Raw genomic sequence first — 21419 nt, 5'->3', positions numbered from 1 at the left:
AAGCAACAGTTGGGACAATGTGAGCCCTTATACCTATGTAAGAACGAATGGCTTTGCTCAGATTATGTCTCCTGAAACATAATAACAATACACAACAAACCCCTGCTGCTATGTTCTAGTTTATTGATGAAAAGAGGAATTGGCTCTGTTTTTCAAAATTTACTGATTTATTCTTCAGAATACACGAAACCATTACTAAGTGTTTAGCGCTGTGCTAACTGCTAAAGACAATCAAGACGAGCAGAATGGAGCTCTTGCCTTCAAGGGTGGCAACAGCACTTGCTCTCAGGAGCTCACATTATCCTCTTAGCAAAGTGCCAGTTTCCTGAATGATATAAATTATAAAATTGTTTGTGATCTCCACGGAGTAAACACTTGCTCTGATATGCTTTTCTTAGTGAGAATAAGGTCCATTTATCACTGTAAGTAGCAATACCCACTCTATTTCTCTACGAGTCCTCTTCTCTAACAAATTACAGCCACTATCCCCCGACGCACTTTACTTAAATTGGAGCCTTAGCATTATCCACTATAAATGAAACAATAAATCTGCTTACTATTGCAAGTCTTGTTGTATTTGCTGTTCTCCTGTGCAAACCCTTCCAGCCGGCACTGAAAACGATGCTGCCAAAATTCTTGAAACCAAGGGTTTCGAAGGTTTGTTTCTGGACGGAGCTTCAGATAATAATCATCAAACCACTTGACATCAGGAGATTGGAGCTTGATTGTGATTCCACCGACAGCTTCTCGCTGATATCCATCTGTCACATCATACCTGTCAGCCCAGCCATCACTGTGGGGAAACAAAAACCAGCTCAGCTTAGAACAGATACTTTCTAAGGAAATGATTCCATATTTGCTTTCCTTTTGAAAAGATCAGTCATTAAAAGGCGCCTCAGGCCACTTCAGGGTCCTACATTATACCTACCTGATTACTGAAAAAGAAGCTTAGAATAAAGAGTATAAAACACCAGGGGAACTTTATACCTAAGAGGACTAGAAGGTACCAGTCTCACTAACCTCAAACTGTGGAGAATAACCTAATGTTTTTGGCAGAATTTTACTGGTTGCAAAACCAGTATATGTATGGAAATTGTATGATATCACCATTCATACTATTAACTGTTTATTTTATTTTTTTTTAAGATTTTATTTATCCATTTGACAGACAGAGATCACAAGTAGGTAGAGAGGCAGGCAGAGAGAGGGGGGGAAGCAGGCTCCCCGCTGAGCAGAGAACCCTATGTGGGGCTCCATCCCAGGACCATGGGATCATGAGCTGAGCTGAAGGCAGAGGCTTTAACCCACTGAGCCACCCAGGTGCCCTGAGTGTTTAGTAGCTAGGTCAAGTTAAATTTAAATCCATTCTGTTCCTTTACTTTATTATAATTATTATAATGATCATAAAGTAAAAATGAAAATATTTTGGAGCACCTGGGTGGCTCAGTGGGTTAAAGCCTCTGCCTTCGGCTCAGTTTGTGATCGCAGGGTTCTGGGATCAAGCCCAGCATTGGGCTCTCTGCTCGGCAGGGAGCCTATTTCCCTTCCTCTCTCTTTGCCTGCCTTTCTGCCTACTTGTGCTCTCTGTCAAATAAAATAAAAATTAAAAAAAAAAATCTTAAAAAATGAAAATATTTCTAAAACACACCTAGTATTAATTTAACCATCCTACAACATGATAATTCTTTTTTTTTCACATTTTACAAGTAAATTATAAAGAGGTTAAAAAAAGCTTCTGATTATGGTGATTCTGTTAAGTATAGATTCTTCAGCACTTCACACCAAAGTCCCATAATCCACAGTCCATATACTCTTTCCCATCACAAGGTACTTCTTTAATATATTTAAAATGCACACATGAAATCATGTTTTGCGTCGGACAGATTAGAAAACTTCTTAACAATGAACCATCAAGGATGGTGACAGGGACCGTCCACTTCAATATTACTATCATTCTATGCACTGATCACCCAAAGTAACCTAGTGATTTTAAAATAAAAGAGAGTTTGAAACCAGAGAGTTCATGATACAATGGTTTAAGAGTGTGAAAGAATAAGGGGGGAAGTATTCTAAGCTTATTCGGAAAATATGTGAAACAAACTTTGGAAATAAAAGACATAAAAAGATATTTATATCAAGTTTGGGCACACCTCAGGGCAGGACAAAAGATACTGATTTTTCCATCCTCTCTCCCATTGGAAGATGCACAACTTGTGCTAAGTACCTGCTGGGACCCAGTGGGGCTGTCCTTCCTTTGAAGACAGGCAAGTGCTTTTTCAGGGAAGATAAAGAAAATCAAGGGACATTATAACATTGAGAAAAAGTAACAAAGAGGGAAGAGAAAGAGTTTGGAGAGAGCTGAGCGGAAGAACAGAATGGAGCCTCCTGAATGTGAAGCAGGAAGTGCTTGGAGGTTAGAGGGGGTGGGGTGAGGGTGAACACTGGAGAAAGGGGGAGAGAAAGGATTTACATTCACAATTATTGTTTATTTCATACATATTAGATATATTTATCAGAACGTGAATCTCCCTTTATCTTCCTTCAAATGCATTTTTCTCTTTTTAACTTGTTTTGGAGGTGGAGAGCATGCTCCAATATTTTGCATATAAAATCAGTGCTGGGGAAGGTATTACGTAAGTAATTAATTAAAATAAGTATAAAAAATGTACTTTTATTCTAGCATGCTCTGCTATGGCAACTCCGACTTAAAAACTGATAATGAGAGTTTTTCCAAAGGTCGCAGATTACTCATTAAAATATCATAGGGGCTTGCCATAACTTGAGATGTTTCCTACGGCATCAGTGGGTGGAAGAGGAGAAACAAACAAACAAACAGAAGGAACCATTTCTTCTTCTAAGTCGTCACTGACAAAAGAGATTTCGTTAAAAAATTATGGTAAAATTTCAAAAACTTTTGTGGCAGCTCAGGAAAAAGAATAAGTCATGCAATATGTTTTGTCCCAGTGTTGAATTTGGTTACTTCACACATTCTCTTCCCTCAAATTTCTCATTTTCAGTTGTAGAAGATTTTATTTAAAGCTGACAAGTTGAAATGATGTGGGCTTGTTTGCCTCATTTTCTCCCTCTGTTGTGGAGGGTTTATTATATCACTGGTATGAGAGTGTGGGTCTCACTGGCGCCGGAGGAGATGCAGGGGCGTGCTGCAAAGGGGGCAGGAAGGGCTGTTTGTCAAGCAGAGCCCCATCCTCCAAGAAGTGGGAATTTAAATTGCTCCTTTTGTTAATGCTAGCTTGCTCTTATGTAACACTATGATTATGAATATTACATAAGAAATGTAAGATTATAATGGGTCCAATTTACCCTTCACAATTCATTCATTGAATTTAATAGGGATTGTAAAAAGCTTGTCTTGATAAACTTTTCTGGAGGAAGTATTTCCATAAAAAAAGTATCTATGCTGGAGTGTGTTAACTGACTCAACTCACACCATGTTCTTCAGCTTTTTTTTGGTTCAGGTATAAATTTCTTCTCCATATTTAAGAAGTTGGCAAAAGATGTTTTATTAGTAGTCTATAAGTTAGAGTTGTGCAGTCAAATGCTCTACCACTGAGCTATACCCCCTAGAGTTGTGAATTTAAAAGTTTTGTTCCAGATGTTTCCATTCAACAGCAAAGTAAAAAATCATAATGGAGTTTGTAATTAAACAGAAAATTCCAATATCAATTTGATAAACCAAGGTTATTTTATTTAAACTTAGTGAGGAATGTCTGCTATATAAGTTTCAAGAAACTTCATTCCATGATGGCTAAGTTAGATGGTGTCGTATTGACTTTAGGTTACAAAATAAATGCCAAGAAAAACTTACACTACTTTTCTATGATCTAATACTTTACATTATACTGATAGATTAGACTGTCAAGTACTACCTAAATACTTTTGGGAGACATCTACTTTACTAAAGAAGGAATAAAGAGTGGGGAGGAAGATAAGGGAAGAAACTAAAAATACACCATATTTAAAATACCTCTCCCCATTTAGTATCTATCTATCGATCTACCTGCCTGTGTATCTCCACCCATTCATCCATCCATTCATCCGTTTATCTAATTTCTCTTCTCACTGATGGGCATTTTACCCATCTCCCCATAATCCACTTCATTATTTTCCTTCTGATTCCTTGATATATAGTCAGTCTTCATTATTTGCAGATTCTGTATGTGCAAATTCATCTACTTGCTAAAATTTATTTGCGAGCCCCAAATCAATACCCATGGCACCTTCATGACACTTGCACACACGCACAGAGTGGCAAAAATTGTTGAGTCTCTGGATGTGCACATTCCCAGCTGAGATTGAACAACATGCTCCTCTGCTTTCTGGTTGGAGCTCTCATATTATAAACAAGTGTCCTTTTCATGATCTGTTTAGTAGCAGGGTTTTTGTATTTTTGTGGTTTTTTTGTTGTTATTGTTGATTTCACTGTTTAAAATAACACCCCCAGCATAGTGCTGATTTGTTATCTAGAGTTCCCAAGTGCAAGAGGCTATGATATTGCCTACATGGAAAATGCATTTTTAAAATCAGCTACATTCATGCATGAGTAAAGTGTTATTTGTTGGGAGTTCAATATTAATGAATCAACAATATATTTTAAATAAGGTATCTTTAGACAGGACATGCATAAAGCAAGGTTATGTACTGCCTACTTGATGGAAATGTTGTGAAAGGAGGCCCACAGCAATTTAAACCTGTCCTTCTCCTGGGGACAGTGGTCACTATTCACTGATTCAATGTTTGGTGCATGTTTATGGCACATAACTTCTGTGAAAAACAAGAATTCAGTGTACATATAATATTCTTAATTGGAGTGTTATATTAGGCCTCCACCCTTTCTTTGACTATAGAAACTGAGTGACTTGGACATTTAGAACAGGAAAAACATTTTTAGCTTACTTAGGTTGGCTTAACTAAGGAGGAATCTTTAATATGTACCCATTCTCAAAGAATCTAAGGTATTGGATTCTTTAAATTCTCCCTGAAGACATCTTAAGGACATGCTCATCCAGCAAGAATTTATTTTCATTTTCTTTCCAAACTACATTACCAAAATATATATGCCTCCTCTATTATCTACATATCCTCCTTTCTTCTCTCAGCCCTCAATTCCCACTATTCCTCCTAATTAGCAATTCACAGAAATTTAATTTTTATCTGTTTTCAACAGAAGGTTGTTGTTTAACAAAATTGACTCTGAAATTCTCCAGCTAGAGTTCATCTTCCATCTCTCTATAGCTTTTCTTATTTCCGCCAACATTTATTAAATACCTGCCTATCTTGGACTAAATTATTTTGTGGCAATAAAAAATTCCAGTGTCCCAGTGATTTAGTACAAAATTTTATTTCTTGCTCAGCCTTTAGATTCATTGCAGAGGGTTATAATTCTCCTCCATGTTGCCCTCATTCTGAGACATAGTCTGAAAGAATAGTTTCCTTCTGGGACATGGCCAATCTCATAGAAGGAAAAAACATCCAATAGTTCTTTTTTTTTTTTTTTTAAAGATTTTATTTATTTATTTGAGAGAGAGAGAGAGAGAGAGAATGAGAGAGAGAGCATTTGGGGAGAGAGGTCAGCAGGAGAGGCAGACTCCCTGCTGGGCAGGGAGCCCGATGCTGGACTCGATCCCGGGACTCCAGGATCATGACCTGAGCCGAAGGCAGCTGCTCAACCAACTGAGCCACCCAGGCGTCCATCATCCAATGGTTCTAAAGTAGTCCACTCAGAAGTGGTACAGGTCACTTCTGCTCATATTTCATTGATGAAAGCAAATCCTATGGGCAAGCCTTACCTAAATAGGACAGGTGTGTATGATTTTTCCCACACAGGGGATCAATGAATGTTGTGAATAAAAATTCACTTCACCACATTTATTATGTATTGAAACTGTTTTGAGATTGAGAAAAACAAGTTAAGTAAGTTTTACACACTATACTCCAAGACTCAGTCTAGTAGAGGAATGAGAGAGGAGGACAGACATATAAATCAATGACCTCATACAAATAAATATTTTTGCAGGTGTGAAACAAATGCAATGGGAGAGAACATCAGCAAATAATTAATTCTATTAGGAAAATCAGATTTATCTATCTATTTATTTATTCATTTATTTATAAAAGGAAACACATTTATTTGAAAGAGAGAGTGTGGGGGCAGAGCAGAGGGAAAGGGAGAGAGAATCTTTTTTTTTTTTTTTTTAAGATTTTTATTTATTTATTTATTTATTTGACAGAGAGAGAGAGAGAGAGAGAGAGATCACAAGTAGGCAGAGAGAGGAGGAAGCAGGCTCCCTGTTGAGCAGAGAGCTCGATGCGGGCCTCGATCCCAGGACCCTGAGATCATGACCTGAGCGGAAGGCAGAGGCTTTAACCCACTGAGCCACCCAGGCGCCTGGGAGAGAGAATCTTAAGTAGGCTCCACATTCAGCATGGAGCCTGACTTGGGGCTCCATCTCAGCACCCTGAGATCATGACCTGAGATGAAATCAAGATTTGGATGCTTAACAAATGAGCCACACAGGTGCATCCAGTTTTATTTACTTTTTAAATATTTATTTATTTTATTATGGGGGGCAGGGAAGAGGGAGAGGGAGAGAATTCCAAGCAAACTCCCATTGATCTTGGAGCTCTGCTTAGCTCTGTCTCAGAACCCTGAGATCATGACCTGAGCTGAAACCAGGAGACCAGAGCTTAACAAACCAAGCCAGTGAGGTACCCTGAAAGATCAGTTTTAAATTGAGTTTGACAAGTATGGATAATATTTATATATATATATATATATATATATATATATATATCATATGAAATATATATATTATATATATATTATATGGAGTGGTAACGGTATTTTGAAGTTTTATTTTCTAGGTAGGGAGAAGGTATTTGGGAATCTGGAAAAAGTGACTAAGAAGCAGTGCAGCTACGTTGATCACTCAGGACAGTGAATCAATGAGAAGTAAGCAGAGGAACACCAGTTGCGAATGGTCTTTTGTGTCATCCCAATGGTTTGGACTTTTTCATTCAGACAACAGGGAGCCAGTGGTGGCTTTTAAGATGGGAGATGAAATAAGGAGATGATGAGAATCGGAGGAAATATGGTAGCAGCGTGAACAGATCAGAGTGGTCATAGATGAGAGTTCAGGGAATCAAGTTAGAAAATGTGCTGCAGCGGTAACGGAAACCACTGGAGGCCTGAATTTACAGCAGGAGCAGGAGGCCTGCAGAGGCTTCTTTATAAGGAATACCAAGAATTCCCTAGGAAGAGATGTGTGGAGAATAGGGGTAAAGGGGGAGTTTTATGGTTTACGCTGTCATGAGGATATTTTTGTTCCATATCCTAAATGTAAAGTAGAGGGAGACAACAGGTCTGAGGTGAAAAAAAATGAATATAAGTTGGAGTCTGTGATGATCAGATTTCCCTTTATATGCTCTCTAGTGGTGCTTTTCTCCTGCATTTCGATCTATTCTCTACATATACAACTGATTTGAATGTTAAAAAAATTAATAAAGGGGTGCCTGGATGGCTCAGTGGGTTAAGCCTCTGCCTTCAGCTCAGGTCATGATCTTAAGGTGCTGGGATCTGCCCGGCAGGGAGCCTACTTCCTCCTCTCTCTCTCTTTCTGCTTGCCTGTCTGCCTACTTGTGATCTCTCTCTGTCAAATAACTGAATAAAAACTTTAAAAAAATTAATAAAAGTTAACAATTTTCTTATCTTTGGGCCAGTACCATATTAACCTACCCTATTCTGTTCAGTTTCTTTATATGCTGAACAAGAGCTATTGGCAATCAGAAAATGAGAAATAACAAAAATAATAGAACTCTAAAGACTTGATACTCTCTACCACTATGTCCTTATAATATAAATATTTTAACCTTAGAATTATTATTTTATCATATATTTTATTAAATCATTGATATGTAAAGCAGATCAGTACTTATGGTTATAAAATAATTACCTCAGTGTTTACAACCAATAGATTTAATATCAAAATATATTTCTGAAAAAAATATATATATATTTCTGGAATGTTGAAGCCCATGAAGTCTACATGGTAACAGGAATAAAAAGAAATTGGAAAATTATGAAGAAAAAAGTTTATGAATTATCAAATGTTAGAGATGTTAAATAATTTAAAAATTGTTTCTCTTATCAAAATCTAAATCTGTATGATGTAGATGATATAATCTTCCTTTCCTCATCTCCTGTTCATATATTTTAAGTGATTGCTATGGAAAACAGAAAAATACATGTAGCACAGAAAATTGCATTGGACGATCCTTTAGTTACAGTCTCTGTGTACTACTCATTCCAGTTCATTAACTAGGAAAGCATTTGGAATGCCTCTTTGGTGCGTTCAAACTGCACAGACACTGTGGTAGGTTCTAGTACGTGCCCTGAAGGAGCCAACAGCCCGTTAGGCATGACCTGGCTGAATGGGCAATCCTGACTTATGAACCCATTGACAGTTTCCTCATTTACTTTTCAGACTGAACATGCCCTTTCCTTTTTCTTCAGTCTATCTGCAAACAGTACTGTTCCTTAGATTTCCAGTCACTGCATCACTTATGGAAAATCACATTCCTGTCCTACCTCCCTGAGATTATTCCCCAATCACCTCAATTAGTATTCTGGGTGTTTTCAAACTCTCTGTTCTTAACATTTACAATCTCTTGATTTATTTACATGGAAGGCTAATCACATACAACGGGTATGGATTTCATTAGTTGCACTCTCAAATGGCAACCCAAAGATTCAGTATAACTCCACAGAATTCTTGGGGAGGCATCTGTCGTGGGCAAACAACATGAAAAATCCCCTCCAAGTCTGTTTCAAAAGGAGTAATACCAGACTAAAAATATGAGCATCAGAATAACTACTCTTCCGAGGGAGCAGTCATTAAATTAATGGAAGGAGATGTGGGTTGGGGTGCTGTGCCAGGCACACATGGTCATTCTTCAGTCCTGTGTGCCAGAATGTTGGTGCTGCACAGAGTCAGCACACACATGTTGTATCCTGGAGAGGTAACACATGGATTCCTTTGCCTCAAATGTGTCACGTGTTCCCACTTCCAGGCCTTCTAGAGAGAGTGCCACCCCTTAAATGCATCATGTGTCTTCTGATTTTAAAATCCAGTTCATCTGTCAAGCCAACAGACTGGGCTAGAATGCAGCCTAGCAAACCTTCTTGAGCTCCTCTGGGCTGAACAGTTTCCTCCTCTCTGCTTCCAAAATGTCGGGACATTTATTCCTTTATTCATTGAATAAATTCATATTGGGTAACAAATATGCTAAATATAGGGGTATAGTGGTAAACAGGAAGACAAGACTTGCTCTCATGGGGCAATATTATGATGCTTTTAGTTATGCATGTGTCATCACATTTATTTCTGTTTTTTCCAACTAGATCAGAAATGTTATGTTTTGGACAGCTCCTCATCTTTATGTCTATTATAAAGGCTGGCACATAGTAAGCACTCAAGAAATGTTTTATATAACATATTAGAAAATTAGATCTTCAAAGGCAAACTTCAATTTATAGAGAATTATTTTAAGATAACTGGATATATTCATTTTTAACTGGGGATGCCGTGCTGTCAGATGCACCTTGTAAAATGACTGTGAAAGGCTGAATTGATTCCCCCTCCAAAATGGTCCTTTCCAATCTCTACCTGATGCTATTAAGGTTAATGAGTACATTCATTAGGCGACATCCCAGCATTTTTTTTTTTTCAAAATCTGTTCACAACCCACATAATTATTATGGAAACTGCTGTTCTACCCACATGTAATCATCATCCTGCCAAATCTTTTACCAATAGCATTTTAACAGATATTTCAGGATTTTTTTTTTTTTCTAATAGTGGGAGTCTACTGACTGGTTGGCTGTCTTCATATAATATATATTTTTTCTCTTCTGGGGGAGTAGGAGGTCTTAGAATCTCTAAATAATAGTGAAAAGCATGAAAGGATATTGTGCTTTCAGATAAAAGTTCTTATGAATATACACCATTCAACACTAATGAGTTATTTAATTCTATAGAGAAGTACAATGTAGATTTTTTAAGAAAATGGTTGGGTTACCTACTGAGAATTAACTTATCTCTGGGGTTTATAAATGTGAGTTTTTCCCATTTCCAAGGCTTTATAAAAAATAAGTAGATGTGGATTGCAGGAACTATATTAGGACATTCAAAAGAAAGATTAAAAAGTTAGGAATCTATATTTTGCTATGTGTCTAGAGTAGATCAGGTGATTTCTATTGTATTACTTTCCCTAATTCTCTGTAGGCTTTGGAGGTGACTATTTTTAGCCTCAGTTTTTACTGCTCAGGAAACTGAGGCTCTGAGTGATTAAGGACCCTACTCAAAATTTCACAGCAAATATAGAGGGGATTTAAACCCAGATATTTGCACTGCAAAACTCCTGTGCTTTCCATACCTCCTAGAGCCTCCTAAGTAAATTAGTGAATTACAGTGATGATAGCACAGAGAAGAGTTTCTTAAGTGGACCCTATTTAAGAGGCAGGTAAGGGAGGATAAGGAGCAGAGAGTAGGGCTGGGGCTGCATAGGTAGAATTCTAACATGGCGCCTGAGATTCCTGGTGTTTGTTGATTCCTCTTACCTTTTTATTCAAACACTAATCTAGATAGGTGCTGCTGTGAAGGGATTTTCAAGATGCAATTAAGGTCCCAAATAAATTGACCTTAAAAATACAAGGAGATCAACCTCAGTGAGTCTGACCTAATCAGGCAATCCCTGAAAAGTGATTGGCTCTTCCTGGACAAAGAGACTCCAACATGAGAGGGATTTGAGGAGAGAGAGCTGGAGGAGAAGCTCCATGGCTGGCTTTAAAGATGGTGGTAGCTCTGTGTAAAGAAACACAGTAGTCTCTGGGAGCTAAGAGTGCCACCCGGTGAACAACCAGCAAAGAAACAGGGACTCAGGCTCACGTCCAAAAGGAAATGAATGCAGCCAAAAACTACAATGTGCTTGGAAGCAGATCTTCACAAAACCTCTAGAAAGGAATGCAGTTCAGCCAACACTCAGATTTTAGCTTGTTTAACCCTCAGTGTAGAACGCACTTATGCTAGGCATGAACCCCTGACTTCCAGAAAGCATGAGATGATAATGAATACTGTTTTAAGCTGCTAAACTTGTGGTAATTTTCTACACAGTAACTGAAAGTTATTACATATTCCCCACCTCTCTGCTACATTTCCTCACTTGGAAGGAATGTAATTGTAGGAAGTTTGACTGAATTCTTGGTTTGGTCACAATAGAAAGACTTCCAAAGGTTTGGGGTTTACCAAAAATTACAGAGAGTATTGGAGGGGGCACCTGGGTGGCTCAGTGGGTTAAGCCTCTGCCTTGGGCTCAGGTTATGGTCTCAGGGTTCTGGGATCGAGCCCTACATCGGGCTCTCTGCTCAGCAGGGAGCCTCCTTCCCTTTCTCTCTCTCTCTGCCTGCCTCTCTGCCTACTTGTGATCTCTGTCAAACAAATAAATAAATAAAATCTAAATAAAATAAAATAAAATATTGGAATAGTTGAAATATCCAATTTGCTTCAATTTAGACTTCAGGATGGTACACATTCTCCCCTCTGGTTTAAAGATTTCTTCTACCGGGGATGCTTCCTTATCATACACACCCTCCACCGAGGAGAAGTTGAGAAAGATCTTTGTGAATAGATTATTTTGCGAGTTGCACAATCTATTGTTTCTCTTCTCATGTTATAGCCATTTGGAGAAAAGCAAAAATCGAGGCAATTGTGTAAGATGTGCAATATGGTAAGATAATTCAGTTACATGGAGAAAGCACATTATGAGTAGACTATTGTACCCACAGCTTTCTATAACCTCTTCTATGTTTTCTCATGAAGCTTCCTTTCTTAGGATAACCTCACAGTTTTCAAACCCCTTTTCCACTGACTTGAACTAATTTCTTCTGTTATGCCAGTAAACTAAGCATGATGTTCACAATAATTATTTCTGGAACATCTATTAAGTTCCAAGCAATAAGGCCTATTTCATGGTGATGCTGGTGAATATACCCCCCCCAATATACACACAAATTTGTTTTCTTCCCTTATATCTTAAAACAGATAATTGGGGATTTTATAATTTCAGATCCAACTGTTCCAGTTAGCAGTATTTAATGAATAGCATGGCACATGCTAAATTCTCTGCAGAGTGTTGCCGATGAGGACTAAAAGAAGAAAAGCCGTCATTCCTTACCCACTCTGCAGCATTAGAGACAGAAATACGAACTTACAGAGTAGTAATGGTCCTCACATATTCAGGGTTTGCTCTCTGCTAGGTGTTGCTCTAAGCAGTTTTTATGGGTGCTTCCTCTCGGCCAGATACTATTTATATATTCATATTCATCATATATTAGAGAGGCTGGGTGGGGGAGGGGCAGAGGGAGAGAGAGAATATTAAGCAGGCTCCATGTCCAGCACAGAGCCTGACATGGGCTTGATTCCACGACCCTGAGATCACAACCTGAGCCAAAATTAAGAGTGGGATGCTTAATTGACTGAGCCACCCATGTGACTCTCATATGATATTTTATATCTTCACATATCATATGATAAAAGTTCAGCTGGAAAAATAATAAATCACCCAGGGTTATATAGGGTTCTACCTCAGTCTACCTAAATTTTGAAATCAAAACTGAATCTGTACAACCCATTAATGTGGTCTTTGATCCAAATTGACGTTGCCTGGTTTTGTACAGGAAAACATAGAGAGACCAGTTATTTTAATTTCTGTTAAACACACGCACGCATGCATGCACACATTTGGAATTTTTTTTTTCCTTCTCCCTGAGACTGTAAGCAAAGAATTGCCTTAAATCCCTGCATTCATCCTCTGGAAAAAAAAAATGCCCATCTTTGTAGCGTGAGAATACACTGGCACTGTTATTAAGGATCTTTCTACTCACAAAGAAAAGAGCTATTAGGAGAAGTTCAAGAGACCTTGATATCTGTACATAAACACAGAATGGACTCTCTTCAGTACATATTTCACTTTGAGGCAACATGTTTTTCCTTGACAAAATATCCCCATGACACCCACTGAAACCAAGTCTGTTGTTAACTTCTCACATCTATCAGAGATGGTTTACCATTGAACACTTACAAGCTGTGGAAGACCAGTAAATAATCAAAAAATGCTCTGGGTGTGAGACTAAGATTTAGAAATAGTTATTACTAAAGAAGCCAGATAAAAGTCAGAACCTAAAAGCCTGGAAATTTAGATGAATTTAGATGTTACAGGCCTAATAATTAATCCAAATAGACTGAAAATATAAGTCACATATTAGAAACTGAACAGCTCCTTCCACTTCCAGCTATGATAGATTAGACAAGCCTGCCACTGAAGACAATTAGAAAAGCTAGATAAACTGAAAAATTTCTGCTAATGCTGTAAGAAAGCTGTTCAAGTCAGCCATGTCTCAGGGATGAAGATTTTAGAGAGAAAAAAAATTGTACTGAGGTATAATTTTCCCTATGAGTAGTAATAATTTACTGAAAGGCAGGGATGAGTGGCTAAGGGGTCGGAACAAAAGCATAAAGTGAGGCTCAAAGTTTTTTAAGTTCTGGGCTAACATTACTCCAAAACATGATCAGGACATATCTGGGAGAGAAGACAGCACAGATGTGACAAAGACATTTGGTACTATCCCTTGAGCCATCTGCTTATTTGTAGGCAGTTGGTGAGAAGCTTAGAAGTTGAGCATAAAGCAGTGGCGAACAGGCTGAAAAGATGAGCAGAGCTTTACACAGTTACAGTGGATTGAAGAAAAACTAATTGGAATTTTGGACCTCCTAAAAGAAATACTCCCAGTAAATGCTCCTGGGTTTCATTTGCGATCTTTAAAGGCTATACCCTCCTTGTCAGGCCAGATCAGAAAAAGACAAGCCCCAACAAAAAAGGGACTCAACTTCAAATCACTTTAATAGTAAATTAGATTAAAATGGTCGCTCTCTAACTGCTGGAAAGCAACAAAAGCAAATCTTTGGATGTACGTACCATTAGACTTAGCTTCAGATGATCTCTACATTGTCTATCATTCAATTAAAGTAAATTTAAGCAGTTTTTTTGGGTAGGGGTGAGATGTATAGGATGTTTATGAGCAGATTCTAAAATTTGCATAGAACTATAAATGACTAAGAGTAGTTACTATTATACTGATAAAGGGAACAAAGTTGGGAAAATATACCATTTAGATGCCAAGGCTTAGTATGAAGTTAAAACTATATATAATTTGTAGAGATCGATAAACAGACCAATGGGACAGAGTCCTATATGCTTACAAAGATTTGATTTCTGACAAAGTCAACAACACAAAGATGTCCAAAAAATGTTCTATTAAAAATGATAAATCTATATCTATATGGGAAAAATCTTGATACTTAATCCTTGAAAATTAATTCCAGGCAGATTATAGATCTAAATGTAAATGATAAAACAATAAAGCTTCTAGCTGATAACAATAAGCTTCCAGATATAACACAAGGAGAATATATTCATCATCTTAGGGTAAGAAAGATTTCCCAAACACAGTATAGAAAGGACTAACCATAAAATCAGGATAATCAAAAGTATTTATAATAAAGTTGACATCTATCTATCTATATATATCAAAAGATGTCACTGAATGAAAAGGAGACCACAAATTAAGAGATCTCTGGAGTGTGTGTGTGTGTGTATGTATAAGTAGATATATAGATAATAGATGGATTAATATGTAGGTAGGTAGATGATAGATAATTTAGAAAGTACTCATCCTTAGAATACATAAGAATTCATATACATTAGTATAAAAATAAGTCCCATAGAAAAAAAGATCAAGAAGTTTGAACACTACATTTCTCAATACAGCTTTGAAATGGCCAATAGATAAAACAAGAGCTCCACTTCATTCATAAGGGCAAAACAAAGGAAAGCCATAATGAAGAGCATTATACACCAACATAGATCTTAAAATTTCAAAATCAATTTTTAAAAAAGATTGATATAGACGAGGGTTAAAACTGAAGCAATTTCATTTCCCAAACATTGACAGTAAAAGTATAATTTGGTATAATCACTTTGGAAAACTATTAGTGTCTTTTCTTTTCTTTCTTTTTTTTTTTTAAAGATTTTATTTATTTATTTGAGAGAGAGAGAGAGAGATACAGAGAGAGAACACGAGTGCAGGGGAGGGGCAGAGGCAGAAACAGACTTCCCACTAAGCAGAGAGCCCAATGTGGGGCTCAATCCCAAGATCCTGGGATGATAATATGAGCTAAAGGCAGACGCTTAACTCACTGAGCCACCCAGATTCCCCTAGGCAGTGTCTATCTCAACTGAATATAAGCATACACTATGACCAAGCAATTCTACTCTTTGGTACGTCCCCAGTAGAAATGCTCTCATATACACACCAAAAGTCATGTAGAAGAATGTTTACATGAGCACTATTTGCAATAGTTCTGTTTTTGAAGACAACCAGAATCTTTTTTTTTTTTTAAGATGTTATTTATTTGACAGAGAGAGACACAGCGAGAGAGGGAACACAAGCAGCGAGAGAGGGAGATAGAGAAGCGGGCTTCTCGATGAGCAAGGAGCTCGATGTGGGGGCTCTATCCCAGGACCCTGGGATCATGACCAGAGCCAAAGGCAGACGCTTAACTGACTGAGCTACTCAGGTGCCCCAACAACCAAAATCTTGATTGCCGGGTAAAAAGATCGTAAATTGTGGCTTACTTCACATAATTAGTACAGATAGAACGAAAATGAACAAGTACTGATACATGAAGCAAAATGTATAATATAAACATAATATTGAATGGAAAAATACACACAAAAGAGAAAAACATATTCCATTTATATTAAATTAAGACAAAGACAATCTAACCTACAGTATTAGAAGTTAAGATAATGGTTCTTTTTGATGACTGTGCTCCAGCTTTCCTCCTGTTATTGATTTCTTATTTCATTCCACTGTGGTAGGAAAAGATATTTGACATAATTTCTATCTTCCTGAATTTGTTAAGATTGTTTTTTTGGCCTAATATATGATCTATCTTAGAAAATGTTCTGTGTGCACTTGAGAAAAATGTGTATTCTGCTGCTGTAGGAAGGAATGTTCTGTATATGTCTGTTAGGTCCATTTGATCTATAGTGTTGTTCAAATCCTCTGTTTCCTTATTGATTTCCTGTCTGGATGATATATCCATTGTTGATAGTGGGGTATTAAAGTCCTCAACTTTTAATTCTTTGATGTTTATTTCTCCTTTTAGTTCTGTTAGTATTTGATTATACATTTAGGAGCTCTGATGTTGAGTGCATAAGTATTTACAATTGTTTTTATCTTCTTAATGGATACACCCATTTATCATTACATAATAACCTACTTTGTCCTTTCTGACCATTTTTAACTTAAAGTCTATTTTGTCTAATACAAGTATACTAGTCTACTACCCTTGTTTTCTTTTGGTTTCCATTTGTTTGAGATATCTTTTCTATCCCTTCACTCTCAGTCTATGTGGGCTTAAAACTAAAGTTACTTTTTGTATGCATATTGTTGGATTTTGTTTTTTTATCCATTCAGCCATTTTTTGCTTTTTGATTGGATAATTTAATCCATTTATGTTTAAAGTGATTATAAAGATGTTAAGACTTAAAATTGTAATTTTGTTGTTTTCTATTTTATTTTTCTGGTTTGATGCCTTGTTCCTGTGTCCTCTCTTGAAGGGTTCATTTGTAATTTGATGACCTTTTGTAGTGGTATGCTTTGACTCTATTAGCATAATCTTTTGTGTACCTTCTATAGATTTTTCCTTTGTGCTTATCATGAGGTATACAAAAAATGTCTTGTAACAACATAATTTCAATAGCATATGGAAATTTTAGCTTTTACTATTCCCCTCCTCATATTTTTGGTTATTGATATAATTTCCATCTTTTGTAATATTATGTACCAAATAAAAAATCACTGTAGCTATGGTTTTTTTTAATGTATATGTTTTTAAACTTTTAATCTAGAATTGTGAATGAATTATGCACCAGCATTACAATATTTGAATCTGACTTTATCTGTTTACCAATGTCTGTGAGTTTTACACATTCAGATATTTTTACAGTGTTAATTAACATATTTTTTACCTCTGCTTGAAGAACATTCTTTAGCATTCTTGCAAGGCAAGTCTAGTGGTGATGAACTCCCTTAGGTTTTTTGTTCTGGAGAGAGTTTATCTTTCCTTCATTTCTGAAGGACAGTGTGCCTGGTATACTGTTCTTGGTTGACAGTTTTCACCTCTGGTCGGGTTAGGTTGTTGGCTATGTTCTGTTGGGGATGGTGGCACCAGTTAGACTTCTTGATTGAGCTATGGGCTTGGCTCTTCATTTGCTTCTGGTTGTGTGGAGTCTCAGGCCACGGTCTTTCACTGGATGCTGTTGTTGGCTGGACTCTGTTCAGGTGGGGCTGCAGGCAGAGCTTTGTGGTAAGACAGGATCTCAAGCTATGCTTTATAATCAGGTGGGGACACCGACTATGTGCTGAAGTTGAGTGAGACTACAGGCTGGGCTTCCCAATCAGAGAGGCCAATGGCTCTGTTCTGATGTTGGGCAAGGTCACTAGATAGGCTCTTTGGTTGGGAGAAGCCTTCGGCTGTATTCTACAGTTGGGTAGAGTTAGAGACAGTGTTCCACATTTTGTGGGGCAAGGATTACTTTCCAGGCTCCTTTGTTGGAAAGAGGAGTCTCTGGCTATGTTCCAGGACTGGACTGGGCCACTTGTGAGGCTTCCTGATGGCTGTGTTCAGCAATCAGGTAAAGCCATAGGTTGGGCTCTATTGTGGGATGGGGTTATTGGCTGGGCTCCATACTGAGTGGCACTGAAGACTGGGTTCCAAGACTGTCTAGGGTCACCATTTAGACTCCATAGCTGCCTGGGTTCTCTGATAAGGCTTCCTAACTGAGCATGACTTGAGGGTTTATTTATTTATTTAGATTTTATTTGATGGAAAGAGAGAGAGAAGAGAACAAGCAGGGGGGCAGCAGGCAGAGGGAGAGGAAGAAGCTCCCTGCTCAGTGGGTTAAGCCTCTGCCTTCGGTTCAGGTCATGGTCTCAGGGTCCTGGGATCAAGCCCCGCATCGGGCTCTCTGCTCAACGGGGAGCCTGCTTCCCTTCCTCTCCCTCTCTGCCTGCTTCTCTGCCTACTTGTGATCTCTGTCTGTCAAATAAATAAATAAAATCTTTAAAAAAAATCAATGTTGCCAACAAATCAGTTTATGGTAGAATTGTTAGAAGGTAATGTGATCACCCAATGAGAGTGTTTTGTGCATCACATTGAATTTCATTCGTTTATATGCTTCTCTTCCTCCAGAAATGGTGAACTTCTTAAGGATGGTGCTTTAGTTCTGTAGCTCTAGCACTTAACTCATTGATTGTTGATGAAGCAGAGACTACTTCTTGGATAAATGGAAGGAGTGTGGCAGTGGTTAAAGAGGAACATTTTTTATCAGAACGAACAGAGAGATATGCTTGCAGTTTAAATGGATAAGGATTGGAGGTTATGCTGAGGTTTCAGGCCTGTGGGGCATTTGAGAGGGAAAGTAATATTTTCTGTTTACAGGAAGATTAAAGCCTTTTTGGTTGATAAACTTTCAGTGCATGAAATAATTTCGAACAACCTAAGGCTATCTCTAAGCAAAGGTGCTGTGCACCAGAAGAGAAGTGCAGCCATGGGGAATACTTACAGGAATAAGTGTAATCAGGTCAGGGTTTAAAGAAAAGAAAGGATTTGAACTGAGTTTTGATTATCCATAGGTTTTGTGTAGGCTGAGAAAAACAGGATTTTTTAAGATAAAGGGATCATCAGGCACTAGAATGGAGATTTTCATGGCACGTGTAAGAGGTGGTAAGGATTCCATCTTAAATTTGCCTCCATGAAATATCCAAACTCCTTACATGGAAAGATCCATGAAGATCCAAACTCCCTACATGGATTCTGCCCCACGATCATAACTGTTTCCCAGATGGTTCTATCTAGGTGTCCCAAACTTTATACTTAAAGTCAAACTCATCTTCTTTCCTCCCTAGTCAGTTTTCCTGTCTTGACCTCTCTCTTAAGTCATCCAGAATTCAAAGTTGGGACTCATTATTTCATGTCCTCCACATGAAGAGTGAGTTAATGGTCTTGGCACATACTAAGCATTCTGTAAATGTTTACCAAATTGACAAAAGGAAATAATCTGGAGTCCAATGTGATCATGTGAAGGTTAAACACAGGAATGGATGGATGTAGTATGGAAAGGCAGAAAGAATAGATAGCCATAATTGAGGGTCTGGGCATCCCAACATGTAGAATAATCAAACATAGTGTTTGAAGAGTTAAAAACATTAGGTGCTAGGAACTACAGCTCTGGTTTCATGAACCCTTGGATAAAAGATCTGAAGTTAATTATAACAAAGAACCTGGCAACAGGGATCATTAGAAAACAACATATTTTATCCTCTAGGGAAGTTACCAGCATTACATAAAATTTAATTTAATGTCTTAAATTTTGTTATAATACTCTCATAAAATTCAGTCTATCTAATTCAGTGTTTTATTTCCCTAATTGATTAGTTTTATGACTGTGATTGACTTGAGTCCCACTCCCAACCCTTCCAGAAGAATTGAGTGAGCTATAAATTCTCCAAAGGATATAATTAATTCAGTCTTCAATGAATTATTTGTAAACTTCAAAATGTTCATTAGTACTATGTATCTATGCTATCATTTGAGTTACAGTGACAAATACTACATTCTTTATTCATTCTCATCCCCACTCCACATATTCTTAAGTTCCTTGGGGGCAGGTATTGTGTCTTTATTATATTTATGTCCCAGTACTTGGCAAATAGTGAACACTGAATAAATATTTGTTGAATTAGCGAATGACAAATTACACATTTAATTGCTATGATTTATATATGCACAGAATGCTATAGGAAGTATAATGAGAATGATAATTACTTATTGCCTAGAATAGTGTATTTCTGAGGGATTTTCAATTTTGTTCACAAATTTTGGATAGAATAAATGAATGAGACAGAATGAATCCCTCAACTCAAGTATTTCACCATTATCAAGTTGCTAGATAATGAAAGTAATTATTTTTAAAGTGGAAATTACAGACTTGATAAGTTAGTGAGTTTAAACCTGAAGTTAATCCATTCATCTAATCAACATGTATTTATTTAACACCTACTGTATATCAGACACTGAACTTAATGCTTCTGGTCAAATGGTGACCAAAATGTGGTCATTTGGTTCAAAGAACTCAGTGATTATTAGTCTGAAATTATAGAAAAGAAATTTATATTTAAAAAATGAAAATAGGGCCACCGGGATGGCTCAGTTGGTTGAGCGGCTGCCTTTGGCTCAGGTCATGATCCTGGGGTCCTGGGATCAAGGCCTTTATCAGGCTCCCTGCTCAGCAGGGAGCCTACTTCTCCTTTGGCTTGCCCCTCCCCCTGCTTGTGCTCTCTCTCTTTCTGTCAAATAAATACAATCTTTAAAAAAATAAAACATGAAAATAATATCTTCTGCCTAACCAACTACTTGAAAAAACTGCTAAATGAAGTTAGAGTAATAAGGTAATAAGTTTTTCTATAAAATGATAACTTTAAATCTTTTTATTGGTGGACAACCTGTCACTTCACCTTTTTATTTATGCTATGTCTAATGATGTTGATTTTACTATATGCATTTATGTGACTAGAAGCTATCTCTCTTTCTCTCTCTCTCTACATATATATGTAGATATAATAGTTTTTATTCAGTTGTACATTTGCAGCATTCTTCAGAAGCCCTCCCTCACAGTGGGTAGTGGTTTCCTGTCAATATTCACTTTTGTCTTCCTCTGTAGTAAGCAAATATTTTAACTCCAGAGGTATGACCTGATTAGTCTCAGTCAATCATGGTAATCTATCTTATTGCCACAGTTATGGGTTTAGGTAACCTTAGCCAATCTAGTTAGAATTTATATTTTTTCTGGCTTAATCAGAACTTTTGCTAGGAATTGTGTGATGTTGATATTCTCTTTCCCCCTGAGGACAATGTCATATGAAGTCGTGAAACTGCTAATTTCTATTCTGTCATGAGGGAGGAACCAACCCAAGAGAGAATCTGCTTTGGCTTCATGTTTCATGGAAAGTCACAAGGAAATGGAGTCAGAGTTTCTGGTCACAACATACCTAAAACTTGACCACTCTGGACTTTTTAGTTATATGAACTAATATATTCTCTTTAATGCTGCAGCCAGTCTACATTGAGTTATCTGTTATTTATATAAAAAATAAAAACATTAAAAATTATAAGCAGGTGCTAAATTGATATGTGGCTATGAATTCATCACTTATCTTA

The 21419-nt window shown here is 37.3% G+C and overlaps 1 protein-coding gene across 1 annotated transcript in view; it reads right to left on the bottom strand.

The window, feature by feature from the left end:
* Positions 1-21419, bottom strand: part of LOC111154498 (glutamate metabotropic receptor 5) — a 524532-nt gene that overhangs the window by 143722 nt on the left and 359391 nt on the right. The window contains exon 4 of the mRNA XM_022514124.1: positions 558-793. Within this exon, the coding sequence (XP_022369832.1) occupies positions 558-793 (236 nt within the window). The remainder of the gene's footprint in view (positions 1-557; positions 794-21419) is intronic.

The sequence above is a fragment of the Enhydra lutris genome, unplaced genomic scaffold (assembly GCF_002288905.1).
Source record: "Enhydra lutris kenyoni isolate GAN:26980312 unplaced genomic scaffold, ASM228890v2 scaffoldscaffold37, whole genome shotgun sequence".
NCBI classification, from domain to species: Eukaryota; Metazoa; Chordata; class Mammalia; order Carnivora; family Mustelidae; genus Enhydra; species Enhydra lutris.
This window is presented reverse-complemented; position numbering and strand designations above follow the sequence as displayed.